This window comes from Betta splendens, chromosome 4 (assembly GCF_900634795.4).
Source record: "Betta splendens chromosome 4, fBetSpl5.4, whole genome shotgun sequence".
NCBI classification, from domain to species: Eukaryota; Metazoa; Chordata; class Actinopteri; order Anabantiformes; family Osphronemidae; genus Betta; species Betta splendens.
Genome location: NC_040884.2, coordinates 14860626 through 14876199, shown reverse-complemented (window position 1 = coordinate 14876199; position 15574 = coordinate 14860626). Strand labels below are relative to the sequence as shown.

General features: G+C 47.9%; 2 protein-coding genes across 11 annotated transcripts; one reads left to right on the top strand and one right to left on the bottom strand.

The window, feature by feature from the left end:
• Window positions 1–1855: 1855 nt before the first annotated feature.
• Window positions 1856–6958, bottom strand: plcxd2 (phosphatidylinositol-specific phospholipase C, X domain containing 2). The gene is made up of 8 exons (XM_029148252.3): window positions 6103–6958; window positions 5802–5938; window positions 5533–5652; window positions 5401–5454; window positions 5170–5325; window positions 4368–4478; window positions 4093–4223; window positions 1856–2975 (listed from the first exon to the last, which is right to left on the bottom strand). Exons 1-8 carry the CDS (start codon window positions 6203–6205, stop codon window positions 2816–2818), a joined length of 972 nt encoding a protein of 323 aa, XP_029004085.1. The 5' UTR covers window positions 6206–6958; the 3' UTR covers window positions 1856–2815.
• Window positions 6959–7077: 119 nt separating this feature from the next.
• mak (male germ cell-associated kinase) lies at window positions 7078–15319 on the top strand. Of its 10 annotated transcripts, none has more exons than XM_041070492.2 (16): window positions 7078–7219; window positions 8190–8494; window positions 8882–8936; window positions 9025–9146; window positions 9260–9339; window positions 10011–10143; window positions 10223–10394; window positions 10658–10825; window positions 10905–11150; window positions 11259–11458; window positions 11527–11666; window positions 12119–12265; window positions 13313–13399; window positions 13963–14082; window positions 14225–14320; window positions 14440–15319. In XM_041070492.2, the coding sequence occupies exons 2-16, from the start codon at window positions 8391–8393 to the stop codon at window positions 14598–14600; spliced, it is 2031 nt and encodes a 676-aa protein (XP_040926426.1). In that variant the 5' UTR covers window positions 7078–7219; window positions 8190–8390; the 3' UTR covers window positions 14601–15319. The 10 variants fall into 10 exon arrangements, with proteins under 10 accessions (XP_040926426.1, XP_055364143.1, XP_055364140.1 ...); XM_055508165.1 differs by lacking the exon at window positions 9260–9339 and adding an exon at window positions 9744–9826 and having other exon boundaries at window positions 7079–7219; window positions 14258–14320; XM_041070491.2 differs by lacking the exon at window positions 9260–9339 and adding an exon at window positions 9744–9826 and having other exon boundaries at window positions 7079–7219.
• The last annotated feature ends 255 nt before the right edge of the window (window positions 15320–15574 follow it).

Sequence of the window (15574 nt, the reverse complement as noted above, 5' to 3'; positions counted from 1 at the left end):
CTCGGAGCGTAACGTGCAGGTGTCGACACACGCCGCCCACGTTTTCTCCCACAGGGTCCCGGAGCGACGCCTTAACGGTGACGAGGAGACGAGGAATGATAGGACGCCGCGATAAGACGCGTGTTTTCCTAATGACACTGCAGCAGGAATGCAGTCAAGTCTCCGTTACAGGCCAGCGAAGCCTGGCTCATTAGATTAACCCATATAAAGGATCAGGCCGGTGAAACAAGCCATGAACACAAAACGGGACCAAACCACCTCTCATATTTACAGCATGTTACCTTTAAAGGGAGCTTGGTTTGATCATGTTACACAGTCAGAGGCCTCAAGGTTCAGGTCACACGACATACAGACAGTGTCACCGTTTAAATAAGCGACTCCCAACGTCAATGATTATCATAGATTTGAATCAAATTCCCACTTTTGTCTCTGCGCTGTAGCTTCCCACCACGGCCCACAGACTTGCTGGAGTCTCTAAGTAGCCCATAGGTGCGGTGCCATGGACCGGAGCCCCCTGCCTCTCAGCCAATGGCAGCTGGGATTGGTTCTAACACCCCCCTAATCCCTTAACTCTATTTAGCATCACACTATTTAGACTGAATCAAAGCCAACAGGTGTTTTTAGTTGAGCGCCAGCGGAATAAATCCTCTTGATTAGAATTGGTTTTAGTAGCTCTGGTACTTATCGATATATTTAACACTGACTCACTAAACTGACAAGAGGAGCTGTTTATGCCACATGCGTCTGGGCTCAGACTTGAGACAATTTCAACAGAAAGTTTATGACATTTGCCGAACTACTGTTATTATAATACGTGCTGTTGTAATGTACTTTATGCAAAAAGGAGAAATGCATGAAGCCTCTTTGCAGAAGTAATTTTGCACCATGAAAGAGCTGAGCCCCCTGTAGATTTATGCACCCGTTTGAAACCATCGTGTAGCGAGACGTCAGCAATTGCATGGTTTATTAAAGGTTGTGCCCATTGGCACTGGTGAAAGTTGGACTGTCTTATCTGTGAGGAACGGCAAGAATCTCTTTGTGGATAAACAGGACAAAAATGTTCCACTTTCCCCTCCGCTCCAGAGCCCATGCATCTAGCAGCTTCGTCCATTATGGCTCAGCATCTCCCAATGCATCTTAAAGGAGGAGAGCAAAAAGCTAAAGGTTATCAGGCTAATGCTCCTGTTCGTGTCTCACAGGACTTTCCAGAACCTATTACGCGGTTATGTCTTCATGGTTGCCTGCTAGCATGCAGGCCCGGTGACGTGGTTCCATAGGGTTTGATAGTTCAGCCGAGCATCTGACAGCATTCCTGAGTGAATTCCACAACTCCCATGTGACCCCAGGAGGCCGAGAGGGAACTCTGGAGCAGTCTGCAGGAGCAGGTCCGCAGGCTGCAGCCGAGACACGTCGCAAAACAGGCCATGGGCGCATTCAGACTCAGATCCAGTCGGACCCCTGAGCACGGCTACCTGCAAAACCCACGGCGCAGCTGGGATCCACTGGGAACACGGCGCGCGTGAGAGAGGATCCGAACAGCCCAGGGATGCGCCGGCCCGCCGTGGTATGTGTAATTACTCCACAATTAAAGTGCCTGCGCTTGTGAGTGTGTGCCTGTGCGACCACAGCCAACCGTGTCAACAGTGTGGCCTGGAGTCCAGTGGAGGCGGCGGAGGGAAAGAAGGAGAGTTGAAAAGAAAAGAAAACATCCTCGGGTTCCTGTTGGACGATGAAAAAGCAGCTGTTCGTCATCGGCTTTGCCTCCTTTACTCTCTGAGTCCAGCTGTTCTGCCCTGGAGATGTTTCTTTTTAGTCAACCAGCTTTACCTCTTGTTCCCTCAGAAAACCATCAATCTTTTTTTTTTTGAAATATTTCTTTTATTTATTTCATTTCCTTATTGCTCTGTATTGTAAACAGCCCAACTTTAAAATTCTCCTTCTGCTTCCTCCCACTTTCTCTGCTCTGACCGCAGGAATGCAGGAGGACTGTCCCTGGACTACTGTCCTGCATAGTAATCACCGGGTGCAGAAGAAAGACACAAAAACACAGTAAAACACACTGATGCCAAACACACAAATATCCAGGCAAACAATTTCAAACTAAACACACATTACTCTCATTACTAGATTTACACGTCATACAATATCCATCTGCTGTGCTTCATGCAGCCTGTTACAGACATACTGTAATGTTACTAAATGACATATACTGTATATTTATTTTATGTCACCCATCTGTACATTTTAAATTTTGTCTAGTTTGAAAAAGAAATAAACAAATACTTTACGGTCTGTAGGTGTCTATGTTTTGGGAGATTTATGGCACAAGTCCCATCATTTCTTTTGCAATTCCCACTAAAACACTTCCCACTGTTTGCATCTATGTACTGCAATCAAACCATAATTGTTGAGACTGTTTTTACAACGTGTGACTCGGAGTAAAGAAAACAGGAGGAAAACCACACAATCTCTTTTTCTGTCTCTCATTCCACTACTGAATAAAGTTCACAACTGAAGCCACATTTTACTCACTGGCCAAGTGTTCACAGTGACAACAATAAAATATACGCACACTAATAAAATCTCATATTTTAAATACAAGGGTGTCAATTCTGTAAATTAAATCACTTTGAATGTAACGATAACAGGTTTGATAATTACAAATTAAAGTCATAACTAAAAAGTCTTTTCGTGCCACGGATGTAAGATTTTTAAAACTAACTTGGTGACACGATGCTTTAGTGAATCTGTTTCCCAGGGATCCATTAAACCAACATCCAACAGCGGTGGAGGACGACGCTGTTGTTGGCGGGTGTCATCTGGCTCTGTGCTCCTGTTCGGACACTAGCAGGTTGTTGAGCTTGATGACAATGTTGGCAAAGTCGGTGAGCTCCACGAAGTCAGAGGTGATGATGTTGATCCCGTCCGCCCCCGGTCTCTGAGCCTCCACCCAGGACATGATGGTGGGCAGGTTTCTACAAAACGAGGCACGGAGGTTGGAAAAAAAAAAATCACATTCAAGCACTTTCTGTTTAAAAAGCCCTAAATTTTCCACTACTCTTTAGCCACCAGTAGAACAAAACCAGGAAGTGGGAATGTTTATCCAGCGCAGACAAACAATCCTATTTCCTCGGAAGTGCAAAATCAGGCCACCTCCTGGCGGAGCCGCTGGTCAGCAGTTTTTACCACCTACGTTTTGAAGAAAACACAAAGGTTTGCACGAATTAACATAGAATACGAAATGTGCTTAATTTTGAAGATTTGAGCCAATCCTGAAGTATGCAGACGACATGAACTTCCTGAGACAGCTCAGGAAGTTCCACCTGCTCCAGGAGCTGCTGACCATCTTCTACACGGCCACCGTCCAGTCTGTCCCCTGCACCTCCATCGCTGTGTGGTTTGCTGTCAGCATCGCTGCTGACCCCACAAGCCCCACACACAAACTGTTTAAACTCCTCCCCTCTGACAGGCGTCACAGAACCACAGCCACCAGAACCAGCAGAATCAGCAGACACAGAGTCAGCTTTTTCCTCCAGGCTGTTTCTTGAGCTGAACTCTACCCGTCACACAATATAATGACTCAATGACTCTTTATAGACATAAACATGTACTGTTGAATGTGACAGCGAGCTGCAGTTTATATTTTTTTTCTTTCAAATAACTATAATTAAAATTGTAAAAAAAAAAAAAGAACAAAGACGGAGTCAGACCACATGCTTGTCCAGTGCAAACTTGTCCATTCAATTACTAATTCTGATTCTTATTCGGAATAAAACAGGGAGGTGACAGTGAAGCGTAACATAGGCGGTTCTTATCCTGTATTTAGAAACCAGTGGAACAGATTTATGCAGCCTGGTGTTGCTACGAGAGGAAAGCATCATCAAAACATAGACTGTATCCCGCTGTATTGCAGATATTTGAGCTGCACTGCCCCCTGCTGGCCAGGGATATAAACAATTTACAGTATTAGGCAGCGAAGAAGAAGGAACTGTCCAGATAAAAGGATATGCCATACATGCATACATACTGTGCTTATTCTGTCCTACAGAAGATGGTATATATAACAATTCTAATAGCCAAATAGTCACTGACCTCTCGACCAGATAGTTTCGCAGCCCCCAGACCAGCCCCTTGGCCACGGTGTTGACTCTGGGGGTGAGGATGGCCTGGGACACGTGGAAGGAGCCCTGCTGGGCTCTGTCCTTCAGTGTCGCTTCCAAGAACTAGACAGACCAACGTTACAGTCAAGTAACATAACACATAACACAAGTAACTCAAGGAGTAACTCATTCAATCAATGCATGGATTGCTGTGGGGGGCGATAGGTGAGCATTTCAGCGCTGCGTGGCTTTGGGGGAGTCTCTGACCTGTATGAGCTTGTTCGGTTCTGTGGTGTTTGCCCACGGAGCAGGGATCTTGTTTCCAGGCCACATGACAGGAATGCCCCGAGCTGAAGGATGATGGTAGAACACTATTACCTGAGGGGAGCAGAAAATTAAAGACACTGGATATATATACACCGTCTCACACTGGAACCATAGCGCAAATGTTTTAAATAATAATAAGAAACAGATGTGAACAAACTGAAAAAAAGAGTGTTATAGGAGGACTTTTACACCTAATTTCTCTTTTCTGTTACTATTGTTGGCCTCCTATGGCTCTTTCTCTCTCCTACTCCTTCGCCAACTAAGCCAGTGACAGATTAAGGTCATCGGAACAGATACGGTAGTTGGATCTGAGTAAAGCACAGGTGAATACGACGATGCAAACGATGACGCGTGGCTTTGTGACCCTGAAACAGGAAACGGACACATTCAGACGCGGTTGAAGGCGTGTGTGTGTGTGTGTGTGTGTGTGTGCGTGTGCGTGCGCTATAGATGTCACCTCCACGGTGACGCGCGTGAGGCCCAGTGTGGAGGTGAGAGCGAGGGATCGAGAGAGGAACGGGTGAAAATGTGAGCGCGGTCGACGGAGACCAGTCGGATGGTGGTGGAGCGAGCGTTAATGGGATGATGCTCGCCTCTAATTCCTGCCCAGGAGAGTTACAGGCAGCAGGGATTACCTAGCAACAGGGGTTAAGCGGGCCGTCCACCGCTCACCCTCACACGCGTGCAATCCGCGCATGGAGCTGCTTTCACGCACAAACGGGGGGCGTTTTCTCACTCTGACCTGGTATTTCTTCTCCCAGAGGAAGTCCAGGGTGACGCTCTCCACTGCACAGAGCGTGCACAGCTTGCTGCCGAACACTTGCTGGAGCATGTCGATGAGGTACGCGTGGTGCTCCGGGTCCATGGCGTAGTAGTGGTTGAAGTCCAAGAAAACAACCTGAACCGGTCAAACAGCACTCGGTCAAAAGTCCAAACATGTCAATGCGGTCATTTATAACAAAGGGCTTTTCACCTCTTTCCTGTGTCTGACTAGGAAACAGTTGATTTCTAGCAAGCCGTCCCTCACCTTTGGGAGAGAAGTGAATGGAAGATGAGATTCATGTGAAAGGACTAAAGTCTCTGTTCTCTCATATCCATATCCAACCTTGTGTCCAAAGAGCCCGTGGATGAAGTAGACCTCATTTCCAGGCTCATCGGGTTTGGAGGAGACCCGGAGGTCAAAGTAGCGGATTCCTGCATCCAGCTGCTCCTTAAAAGTCAAGTTCTAAGAACATACGTTACACAGGAGTGAATGTTACAGCTGCAAAACCAAAAGCTGTGAAGATGTGTCACTTTCATACAGGCTGCTTTTTTTTACAATCTGGCTCCAATTTCAGCTGAATTCTGTTCACGCCACTGGCGTCAGGTCAGTACCTGGGTCATGGACCACTTCACCATGACTTTCTTGGCTAAAACACTAAAGAAGTTGGCCAGGTATTTGACATAAGCCTTCTGGTCGGGGCCCACGGGGGCGCGCACGTCCACCCAGAAGGTGAACGAGTCGTGGGAGCCTGGAAAAAAAGTTAAAGTTAAAAATAGAAGGATACAGTATAAAAATCTATGCAACTAAAAACGGGTTTATCAAGATGCACCCGCTTCATTCTTCTTTAGTAGAAGCATTGAGAGTGATGGACAGACATTACGCACGGCGCATCTTTACGCGCGACGAGCTCACCTGGCACGGCTAGGTGTTTGAGGGGCATGGCGCTGAGCTTGGGGGGCAGCGACCCCATCCAGTCGGCGTTGACGTTGCCGATTCCCGCGGGTCGCGTCTTCATGTCGCAAACAGCCTCACGGAGCCGCGCTCAGATTCCCTCCCGGAGGCGGATTCCCGTGCGCTCCCAACGCCGTCACGCTGCCGAGGCTCATCTCTGAGCGTCCGTGTCAAAATACATAGTTTTCCACGATGGTTCACGGCGCCACACGTCGGGCTGTGGCATCAGTTCGAGCGTGAAATGTTTCCGCGCCCGGTTTCCGGTCGCGCAGCGTTCCAACCGGCGAGCCCATCATCCGTTAACGAGACCCGGCGGGTGGAACCACTGGTGGCGATAATCGTCTTAGTGCGAAATTCCACTTGTTCTCCAGCTTCTTAGCTTAACCTGCGTGAGTAGGAAGACCACCCGTGCAAATGCACATCACGCACGTAGTCACGCGCACAGACACAGACAGATGGGGATGGTTTCCTCGGTTGGAATTTAATTAAGTCAGATAAGCAGGTTCCCCGGGCTCCAAGGATGACTGAGCATTACGCATCAATTAAGCAGCTGTACGGATAATCTATATGACCTCATGGGTGATGAAGGTTTGCTTCATCACATATGTGACATGTTTGAGATTTGTCTCAAACTCTTTCTGTTGTCTCTAACAAGCAGCCCCGTGGCGCCCTCTTGTGGCGCATCGGTAGAACTACCACGTCTTCTGCACCCATGGCCTCAGGTAAAATAGTTTAAGACTTAACATTAGTTGAGGATCTTAATTTATTTTTTGTGACTGAAACTCCAAGCGTTTTGGCTGAACCCCATTTGCAGCGTGTGTGTTTTACATTACGTCAATCGCAGACTCACTTCCTCGGAGGACAACAAGTCCCACAAAGCATTGCGTTCACCCGAGCGAGCCGCCTGTCACCTGACTGCGTGGAACGCGCGTCGCGTCTGTGTGTCCGTTTCCATGGAGACGGGCGCGCACACGCGCCTCGTCGCAGGGGCTGAGTTCTCACGTCGCACGGGTTTAACGTGAACGAACCTGGTGCTATGAGGACGCGCGGGCGAGAAGGAGAGCGACGCACGCAAATGGTGAGTTTGAGAAACTGGGAGCGTGGAAGGAGAAATCATAAGAGCAGCGAATGAGGAAGTAAACTTTAAACTTTTATTGTCTGTCAACGCGTTCCATAAATAACGTTGATTATATATATATTACATATGCATTTAACGTAAAATACGTCACAAAAATATTAGTTTCGGTGTTAATTAGTTAAAGTTGATGAATACAATTCATCTCGCTCAGTGAACCCTTCTCCAGCGTCGCCAGTTTGTTTTCCACGTGCGTTGTCAGCACCTGACCTTGAATAGCGTCTTAACGTCACGTGGCCTCGGTAATGCTCCGTCTTAATTCCCCTTAAATCTCCCCTCAACAGATTGCCTGGAAAAGCTCAGTGCAGGTCGTCCGTCCCCTCGCCGCCCCGTTGCTCACCTTCCTCGTCTTAGTGCAGACATTGCTCTCCGTTTGCCTGGTGGACGCTGTTAGTTGCACGAAGGGGTCCACCTAAAAAAAACACTGAATCGCCGAGTGAAGGAACCAGTTCAGAGCTGAGAACAATTCAAGTCACCAGAGCAACCATTGTTCCGCAGGACAAGTCTGTTTGCTCTCACCGCATTCTCTAACGCCCTCATGTCAGAGAAACGCAGGTTTATAATGCCATACAACATATAAAAGAGTAAAAATACACGTGGCACCTGCTTAATTGTGTGTTTTTGCCTCAGCTATTTCTGATCAAAGCTTCGGGTTCAGGTGACACAAGTGTAGCCTGTGGCGTCAATCCTCTCGCCAGACAGGCCTCTCGGGGAAAGTAGTGGATGCCGGTAAGCACAGGGTGATGTAACACCCTGTTTAGATCCCCCGTGGCCTAATCTGCCTAGGACCGGCTATGTCATCCCCCTCAGGCGCTCAGACGCCTCCTGCTCGCGCCCGTCGCCGAAGGACAAACGGGCTCGTTGCCTCTATTTGCCTTAGTTGGAAAACACTGTTTCTTTTCTGTTCTCAAAGGCTTGAAGCGAATGTTTCGGACCTGACCTGCGTCACCGGGATGTTTAGGAAAACGGGCCGCGTTGGTGCACCATGAGCGGCTCGCGGGGATTCCTCCACAAACAAAGGCCGGGCGTTTCGGCGGCACGTTAGCGGCGGCGGCGGCGATCCGGGGAGCACGCGGCGCTCACGCAGCTCGGAGGCCCATGAACGCAGCCTGAGATGATGAACCGCTACACCACCCTGAAGCAGCTGGGCGACGGCACCTACGGCAGCGTGCTGATGGGGAGGAGCAACGAGTCTGGGGAGCTGGTGGCCATCAAGAGGTGAGGACCCCGATTAAACGGTACTGGTTTTGGGTCAGTGCAGGCAAAACGTGAGAGAATGAGAGGAGCTGCCGGTTTGGCGCCGCCGCCGCCGCGGGCAAACGAACACAGCTCACAAGGCTTCCTGTCAGCAACACGGCAGCAGGCTTCAATAATAGATGGGAAACGTGAGCTGCGGCCGCTGCTCGATCATCTGGTTGCCATGCAAGACAATACACGCGGTGACGGAGGCGGAGAAGCAGCGAGAGTGGAGGGTGGGTGCGTCGGGTTGCCGACGCTGGACGGGCCGACGGAGAGTGGCCGGGGCTCACAACAAACTACACGCCCGAGTGGCGGATGGGACGGAAGTGTGGCTGCGCACGCGTTGCTGACTCTGTCTCTCCTCAGGATGAAGAGGAAGTTTTACTCGTGGGAGGAATGCATGAACCTGAGGGAAGTGAAGGTAAGGCTGGTGCTGGCTGCGCCGTTCGGACGCGCGGGCGCGGCCGTTCGTCGCCTCTCACGCTCTTCTTCTGCTCCTCCTCCGCCAGTCGCTGAAGAAGCTGAACCACGCCAACGTGGTGAAGCTGAAGGAGGTCATCAGGGAGAACGATCACCTGTACTTCGTCTTCGAGTACATGAAGGAGAATCTCTACCAGCTGATGAAGGACAGGTCAGATGTGTTTAGGCGTAGTGAAAAGTGTGTGAGAGCCTTTGTTTGTGTACGTGGCTCCTTTATGTACAGATGGTTCCTCATGAGACCTTTTCCTAATTTTATATTTCCAGAAGAAAACTGTTCCCTGAATCAGTCATAAGAAACATAAGCTTTCAGATTTTCCAAGGCCTGTCCTTTATTCACAAACACGGTACGTGTCCCCTTCAGGTGCAGGGCTGTGGCTGCATACTGCAAGGTTCACTGAACGCTCCCACATTTTCTACACGTAAAATGATGCTTTTGTGATGAAGCAGCGAGTACGCCCACAGATCGCATCAATTGGCCACGTTCCGCTTCGATTCTTGCAGTATGTGAACCCACCGCGACGTTGGACTCTCGCTTTGGATGCGTCGCGCTAATAAGTGGTCGTGTGGGTGCAAACTGATAAGAGAACAATGAAATGGATAAAACCAAAGGCTTCCTCCCACAAATGTGTGATGCGACGCACACTCGTGCCACCACACGCCCACTGGGCATCCTCACTTTTTACCTGGTGCCTTTAACTTCCTGCTTTTGCTTTCCTGTTCTCTCTCTCTCCTTGGGTGTCTCTGCTAGAGAGGATAAGATGTTCTCAGAGAATGAAATTAGGAACATCATGTTTCAAGTGCTGTCTGGGTTGGCTTTTGTGCACAAGCATGGTAAGAGGCTTTTCTGTGTCACAGTAGTTCAGTCTGTACTAGTCTGGGTGTGTTTGATATCTTTTAGTGTGACTCTCGTAGACTGAGCTGCTCCTAACAATACTCTGAGTGCGTTTGTCGCTGCTTCTGCGTTAAATATAAAAACGCGACAACGGAGTTGAGCCTGATGTAAATTTTCCCTCAGGTTTCTTCCACCGAGACATGAAGCCAGAGAATCTGCTGTGCATGGGCCCAGAACTGGTCAAAATCGCTGACTTTGGTCTGGCCAGAGAGATCCGCTCCAAACCTCCGTACACAGACTACGTTTCAACCAGATGGTGAGGATGGTGAAATTTAAAAAAAAAGCCCACGAATGACTTCCTGTTTGTTCACGTGTTCTCCGTGTCCTCCGCTAAGGTACCGAGCTCCAGAGGTCCTGCTCAGGTCGTCCACCTACAGCTCCCCCATCGATCTGTGGGCCTTGGGCTGCATCATGGCTGAGCTCTACACGCTCAGACCGCTTTTCCCTGGTAACAGTGAGGTGGACGAGATCTTCAAGATTTGCCAAGTTTTGGGGACTGTCAAAAAGGTGAGAGGGTGAAAACACTCCAATTAGAGACTGGGACACAATGTTTGGAGTAAATATGTTGATGGAGCATGTAAGTAGGTCAGGAGCAGGTTTTCCGGGCGCGGCGTAAAGCAGCTTAAGTCTGCTTCACGCTCAACAGGATGCCACTTCATTTAAAAGGCCGTCCCCTCGTGCATCCATCCTAATGGTTAGGAAGAAATCCTTGACAGCCCATTTTGGGTTCATGAACTGACTCTGTTACCTTGTGTCCGTTCCCCGTTTAGATGGATTGGCCAGAAGGCTACCAACTAGCTTCCGCGATGAACTTTCGCTTCCCCCAGTGCGTACCCACCCACCTGAAGACCCTGATCCCAAGCGCCAGCAGTGAGGCCATCACGCTGATGAGGGACCTGCTGCAGTGGGATCCAAAGAAAAGACCTACAGCTGTACAAGTAGGGAAGCTGTTCAACCACGCAGCATGTTCACACGCACAAGCTTTAAAGGTGCATTTCTACCATTCTCTCTGGCTAGGCGCTGCGCTACCCATACTTTCAAGTAGGTCAGGTGTTGGGACCTCGTCCTCAAAGCCAGGAGATCAAGAAGGTCCAAGCGAAGCTGCTGGCCCAGAAGCAGATGTCAGAGTCCAAGGTTGAGGGGTCTTCCTCCGAGTCCAAAGCCTCCACAAGCTCCTCCAAAAATCAGCAGGAACAACATCAGCCTCTTCAGCAGATCCCTTTACCTCAAGCTGAAAGTAAACCAGTGGACCTCAGCCATGCGGTGAGCTGCTTTTTCCACCATCCGCTTAAAAATGAACGTGAAATCTGCAGTAGTTGGTATCTACCAGTAAAAACAGCCGAGCTCATCACAACCGTTGACCGCCTGCAGAAAGCAGCATCTCTGGGCAGTGAGAACGGCGGAGGGCCGGGGGCCCTGAAGAGCGGCCGCCGCCGCTGGGGCCAGGTGGCGTCCAGGACCTCAGACAGCTGGGAGGAGTCGGACCCGTCTGAGACGGCCGCCTCCACCTCCAAGAAGCCCAGTCTGGGAGACGTGGAGGAGGGGAAGAACCCGAAGGAGCTCCGGCCACAGTGAGTGTGGGCTCAACAACACACTCCCTTTAAAACCGTGTTGAAAACGGTCTCTGCTTCGTTTTCAGGCCCAGGGAACAGAAACCTCTGTATTCCTTCAGCACGGTTACCAAGCTACCCAACAATATTAAAATGGGCCAAATAGACGCTAATCTTCCAGGATCTGCTGCCCGGCAGCACTATCTCAGTCAGTCACGATACCTGCCAGGTAAGAACTGTCATTTAAATGACTTTAAATACAGTACAGTCCCAGGAATCAAGTACATATTAACTAGAATAAACAAAGAAGTGCGAATATTAGTGAAATATTAATATTAAATATTATCACTCAGAAGTTCAGTAGTTAAGTAAATGAGTAAACGTGCCATTTCCCATCACAGCTAAACACCACATTCACACTGCAGTCTGGGAAGAACGTGTTCTAGTTTATAATTCACACAGATAAACGATAAGTGAGTCTGATTAAGAGAACGAAGTGACCGATGTTGATCTGACTCGGGTGAGCTTTTCTGGAAAGTTTCCCACATCGGGGTAAATCAACTCTGAATCGAGGGTAAAGTTCAGCGATCGTTAAACAGACCCCTGGTCAGTCATTCAGATCCAAAGGGAACCATAAATATTTATACAGGTGTTTGTTTACTACCCTCTCCGTCCCTTAAGGCTGTATCAGCAAGAATCAGACATCCTCCACCGACAAGGAGCTGAGCGGCATGACGTTACGGGACCTGTGGGAAAACTCCTCCAACGCCGTGAATAAGCCCCTGGCTCCCATCGGAGCAGGAATGTCTGTGACCAGAGCCAACGCAGGTAAAAACAGCTTCATGAAGGGACCTAACCTTCAGGAGGATCAGAAGCCAGCTTTGCACATCACGGCCTTTTATTCCCACCCTCATTAAGAAGCAGCACACTTCTAAAAGCAAGTTTATATAGTACACTTTATTAAAAAGAAGTACATTCAGTATATTAGATTCCTTGTTTAATAATAATGATAATATTAAGGTGAGCAAATACTTACCACAGCCTAAAGAGGTATAATTAGACACGTATAGAAAAATACCCAGCATGCATTTCACAAATTGTCTTTTACTTTTTCTATTTAGAATTATACTTAAACTAATAAGTAAACTATTACCATTTTACTAATAAACTAAAAGTTTATTTTTACTTTTCTCAACAATTTGGTGCCAAAAGAAATAGAAAATATAGTGCTACAGCTGGTATCATTGATTACATGTATAACAACAGGATAATTGTATTTTTTCAGGAAGTATCTAAACTCATGTAATGATTTAATATTTTTGTAATTCCGCTGCCTACAATGTTTTAAACACATTGAATTGGACACACTGGAGTGTTTTACCGGCAGTGGAAACCTGGCAGCTGTCACTGCCTCCTCCGCACACAAAGGCTCCCGATGCTAACGACGTGGCTAATGCCTCCCGATCACCGGCTACGGGGCCATGGACAAAAGCGGCGATGGGAGCGAGCCCAGAGTGTCTGCGCCTTTGGAGGCAGGAGGCCTCTGCAAATCATTTGTCATGCAGACAAACACAGTGTGCCGCTCCTGCCGTGCTCCCTCCCTCCCTCCTCCTGAGCTTTGTCTTTCGCCGTGTCCCGGTGACCCCCGTTGCTTATTCATGAGATCAAGTCTGTTACTGTAAGATCAAATGCTTCTTAAGTGGCCTTCGACTGCTCCGATGCTCATTTGTCCCATCCCTCAGTATTTAATTCCACTAAATGAGTGAACAGTTGCGATTTTCTTGCATTAGTCTTCTTCATGCATCTCTATTTGTCTGTCTCCTTTCTCTCTCGTTTGATCAACACGCATGCTCGGCTGTTTTGGTGTGGCCCTAGAGGAGAATCCCTCTAGTTCTGTGGATGGCACGCCAGAGAAAGCAATTGTGAAAGAAAGAATACTGGAGAAAATTGATCTCTCCAAAGGTACTTGATTAAGGAGAGATATAGTCGTGGTGAAGCTGTTCTGTGTTGTCGGTAGAGTAGCTGGAGGGGAGAATGAGATAAACTAACAACCAGCATGATGCAACAAGCTTCAGGTGTGGAAGCCAAAGGTTTCGCATGTGAAAGCTCCTGCTCCGTTAAAGGCTCTGCAGGCGACACCAGCACAAATACACACCACACAAAGCTGCTGTTGCTAAGTAGATGGTGAATTGCACCACAACCACAACATCCTCACGAGGGAACAATGAGGCTTTGGGCTAATTATGCTGATAAGGATCTGGGACTGCTGCTAAAACAAGTCCACGGTGTCGTCTAAAAAGTTGAATGACTTCAAACGCTCGTGTGTTTGGGGCCTCGGCGGCTGTTGGATATATTATTAACAACTGAAGAGACTCACCTGCATGCAAACATTTCTTCTAAAGCTTTTTTTTTAGATGCTGCACATTATTGGAGGTGGCCTTTAAGGCCATACACTGTACTGGGCGGGAGCAACAACGAAATACCAGAAAAATCAGATTCAGGCTTTGCTTTTTCGTCTCGTACAGGGAACTTTATAAGCACCAAGTACAACCTCCCCAGCGGGTACATCCCTTCATTCCAAAAGAAAGAGGTGGGGTCTGTGGGACAGAGAATCCAGCTGGCCCCTCTGAGTGGACAGCACACAAGTAAGGAGGCCAGACATCATTACTGTCACACACACACACACACACACACGCGTCTGCGAACTCTTCTGCGCTCTCTGCCTTCTCTCCTGCGCCCGCTGTTCACTGTCCTACTTGCTTTCTCCTCTTTATTCCCTCCTTTCAGTCAGTCTCTCTTCTTCTCCTGACATTAAAAAAGACAAACCCAAAGGTGCAAAGCCCAAGTCCACGTCCAACTCATCGTTGAGTGAAACAAATGAAGGTATTGTCATCTTCTGATAGTTGTGGTGTGTGTACTTCACATGGGAACAGCTGTACAGATATCTAATGTAGTCTGAATGGTATATTAGACAGACTAACTGCTCCTTGGTGTTCGTTCAGATTACGAAGACTGGAAGAAGAGGAGTGAGAGGCCTCAGGTGAAGGGAAACAGCTACTCGGCTCTGGGAAAAACCTCTGGGAATCTCCTGAGCAGAGCTCCAGCGATACAACCCGTCCACGGCCGCGTGGACTGGACATCCAAGTACGGTGGAAATCGGTAGTTCAGGAAGGACGGGGGTTGCCATGGATGCACAGAACGAACACACAACACTGGTCGCTTCCAGAAGACGTGTGCATGACGCATCCCATGCACTTTGCAAAGACGCTATTCTGTTTAGATGTGCAGGCTCATCTTCTCACTCTCAGTTTCTGAGATGAAAGTTGCCATGACGCTGAACCAGCACTGTTTCTGCTGCAAGACAATCCCACTGGGTCCCTGAAGGAAACTGTGTGAGCCAATTCTACTGCAGTTTAGTGTGCAGATAATCTGAATAGGGTTAGGACAGGTGCCTGAATGTGGCGTAGCTAAACTCTAGTTTTTATTTTATAGTAAAGTTTCACTACATACACTACCGTTCAAAAGTTTAGGGTCACTTAGAAATGTCCTTATTTTTGAGAGAAAGGCACTTTTTTGCAATGAACGATTTAGAAATACACTGTTTACATCACTAATGTGGTAAATGACTATTCTAGCTGGAAATGTCTTATTTTTGCTGCAATATTTACTTAGGTGTATAGAGGCCCATTTCCAGCAACTGTCACTGCAGCGTAGTAATGGTACATGTGTCTGCTCATTGCGTCAGAAGGCCCAGATTATCAGATTACCTCAACAAATGAACATTCAGAATGCCAAAGGCCTGCAATGCTGTAATTGCTGCAAATGGAGGATTCTTTGACGAGAGCAAAGTTTGAGGATTAAAAAAAATTATTTGAAATACAAATTATTTAACCTTTTGAATGAGACCATATTTTCCATTGATTTTATAACTCATGCTGGTAAATAAAAGTCTGACTTTTAATGGAAAACAAAATTGTCTGGGTGACCCAAAACTTTTGAATGGTAGTGTATGTAAACATAAAAAGCCTTTTATGAATGGTTCTTGCAGTGCTACAATCCCTGTGTTTATCCTCTGTACTGTACAGTAGAGGACTTTTTTAATGTTTGTGAAGTTACACTGCACATTGTAAACTGCAA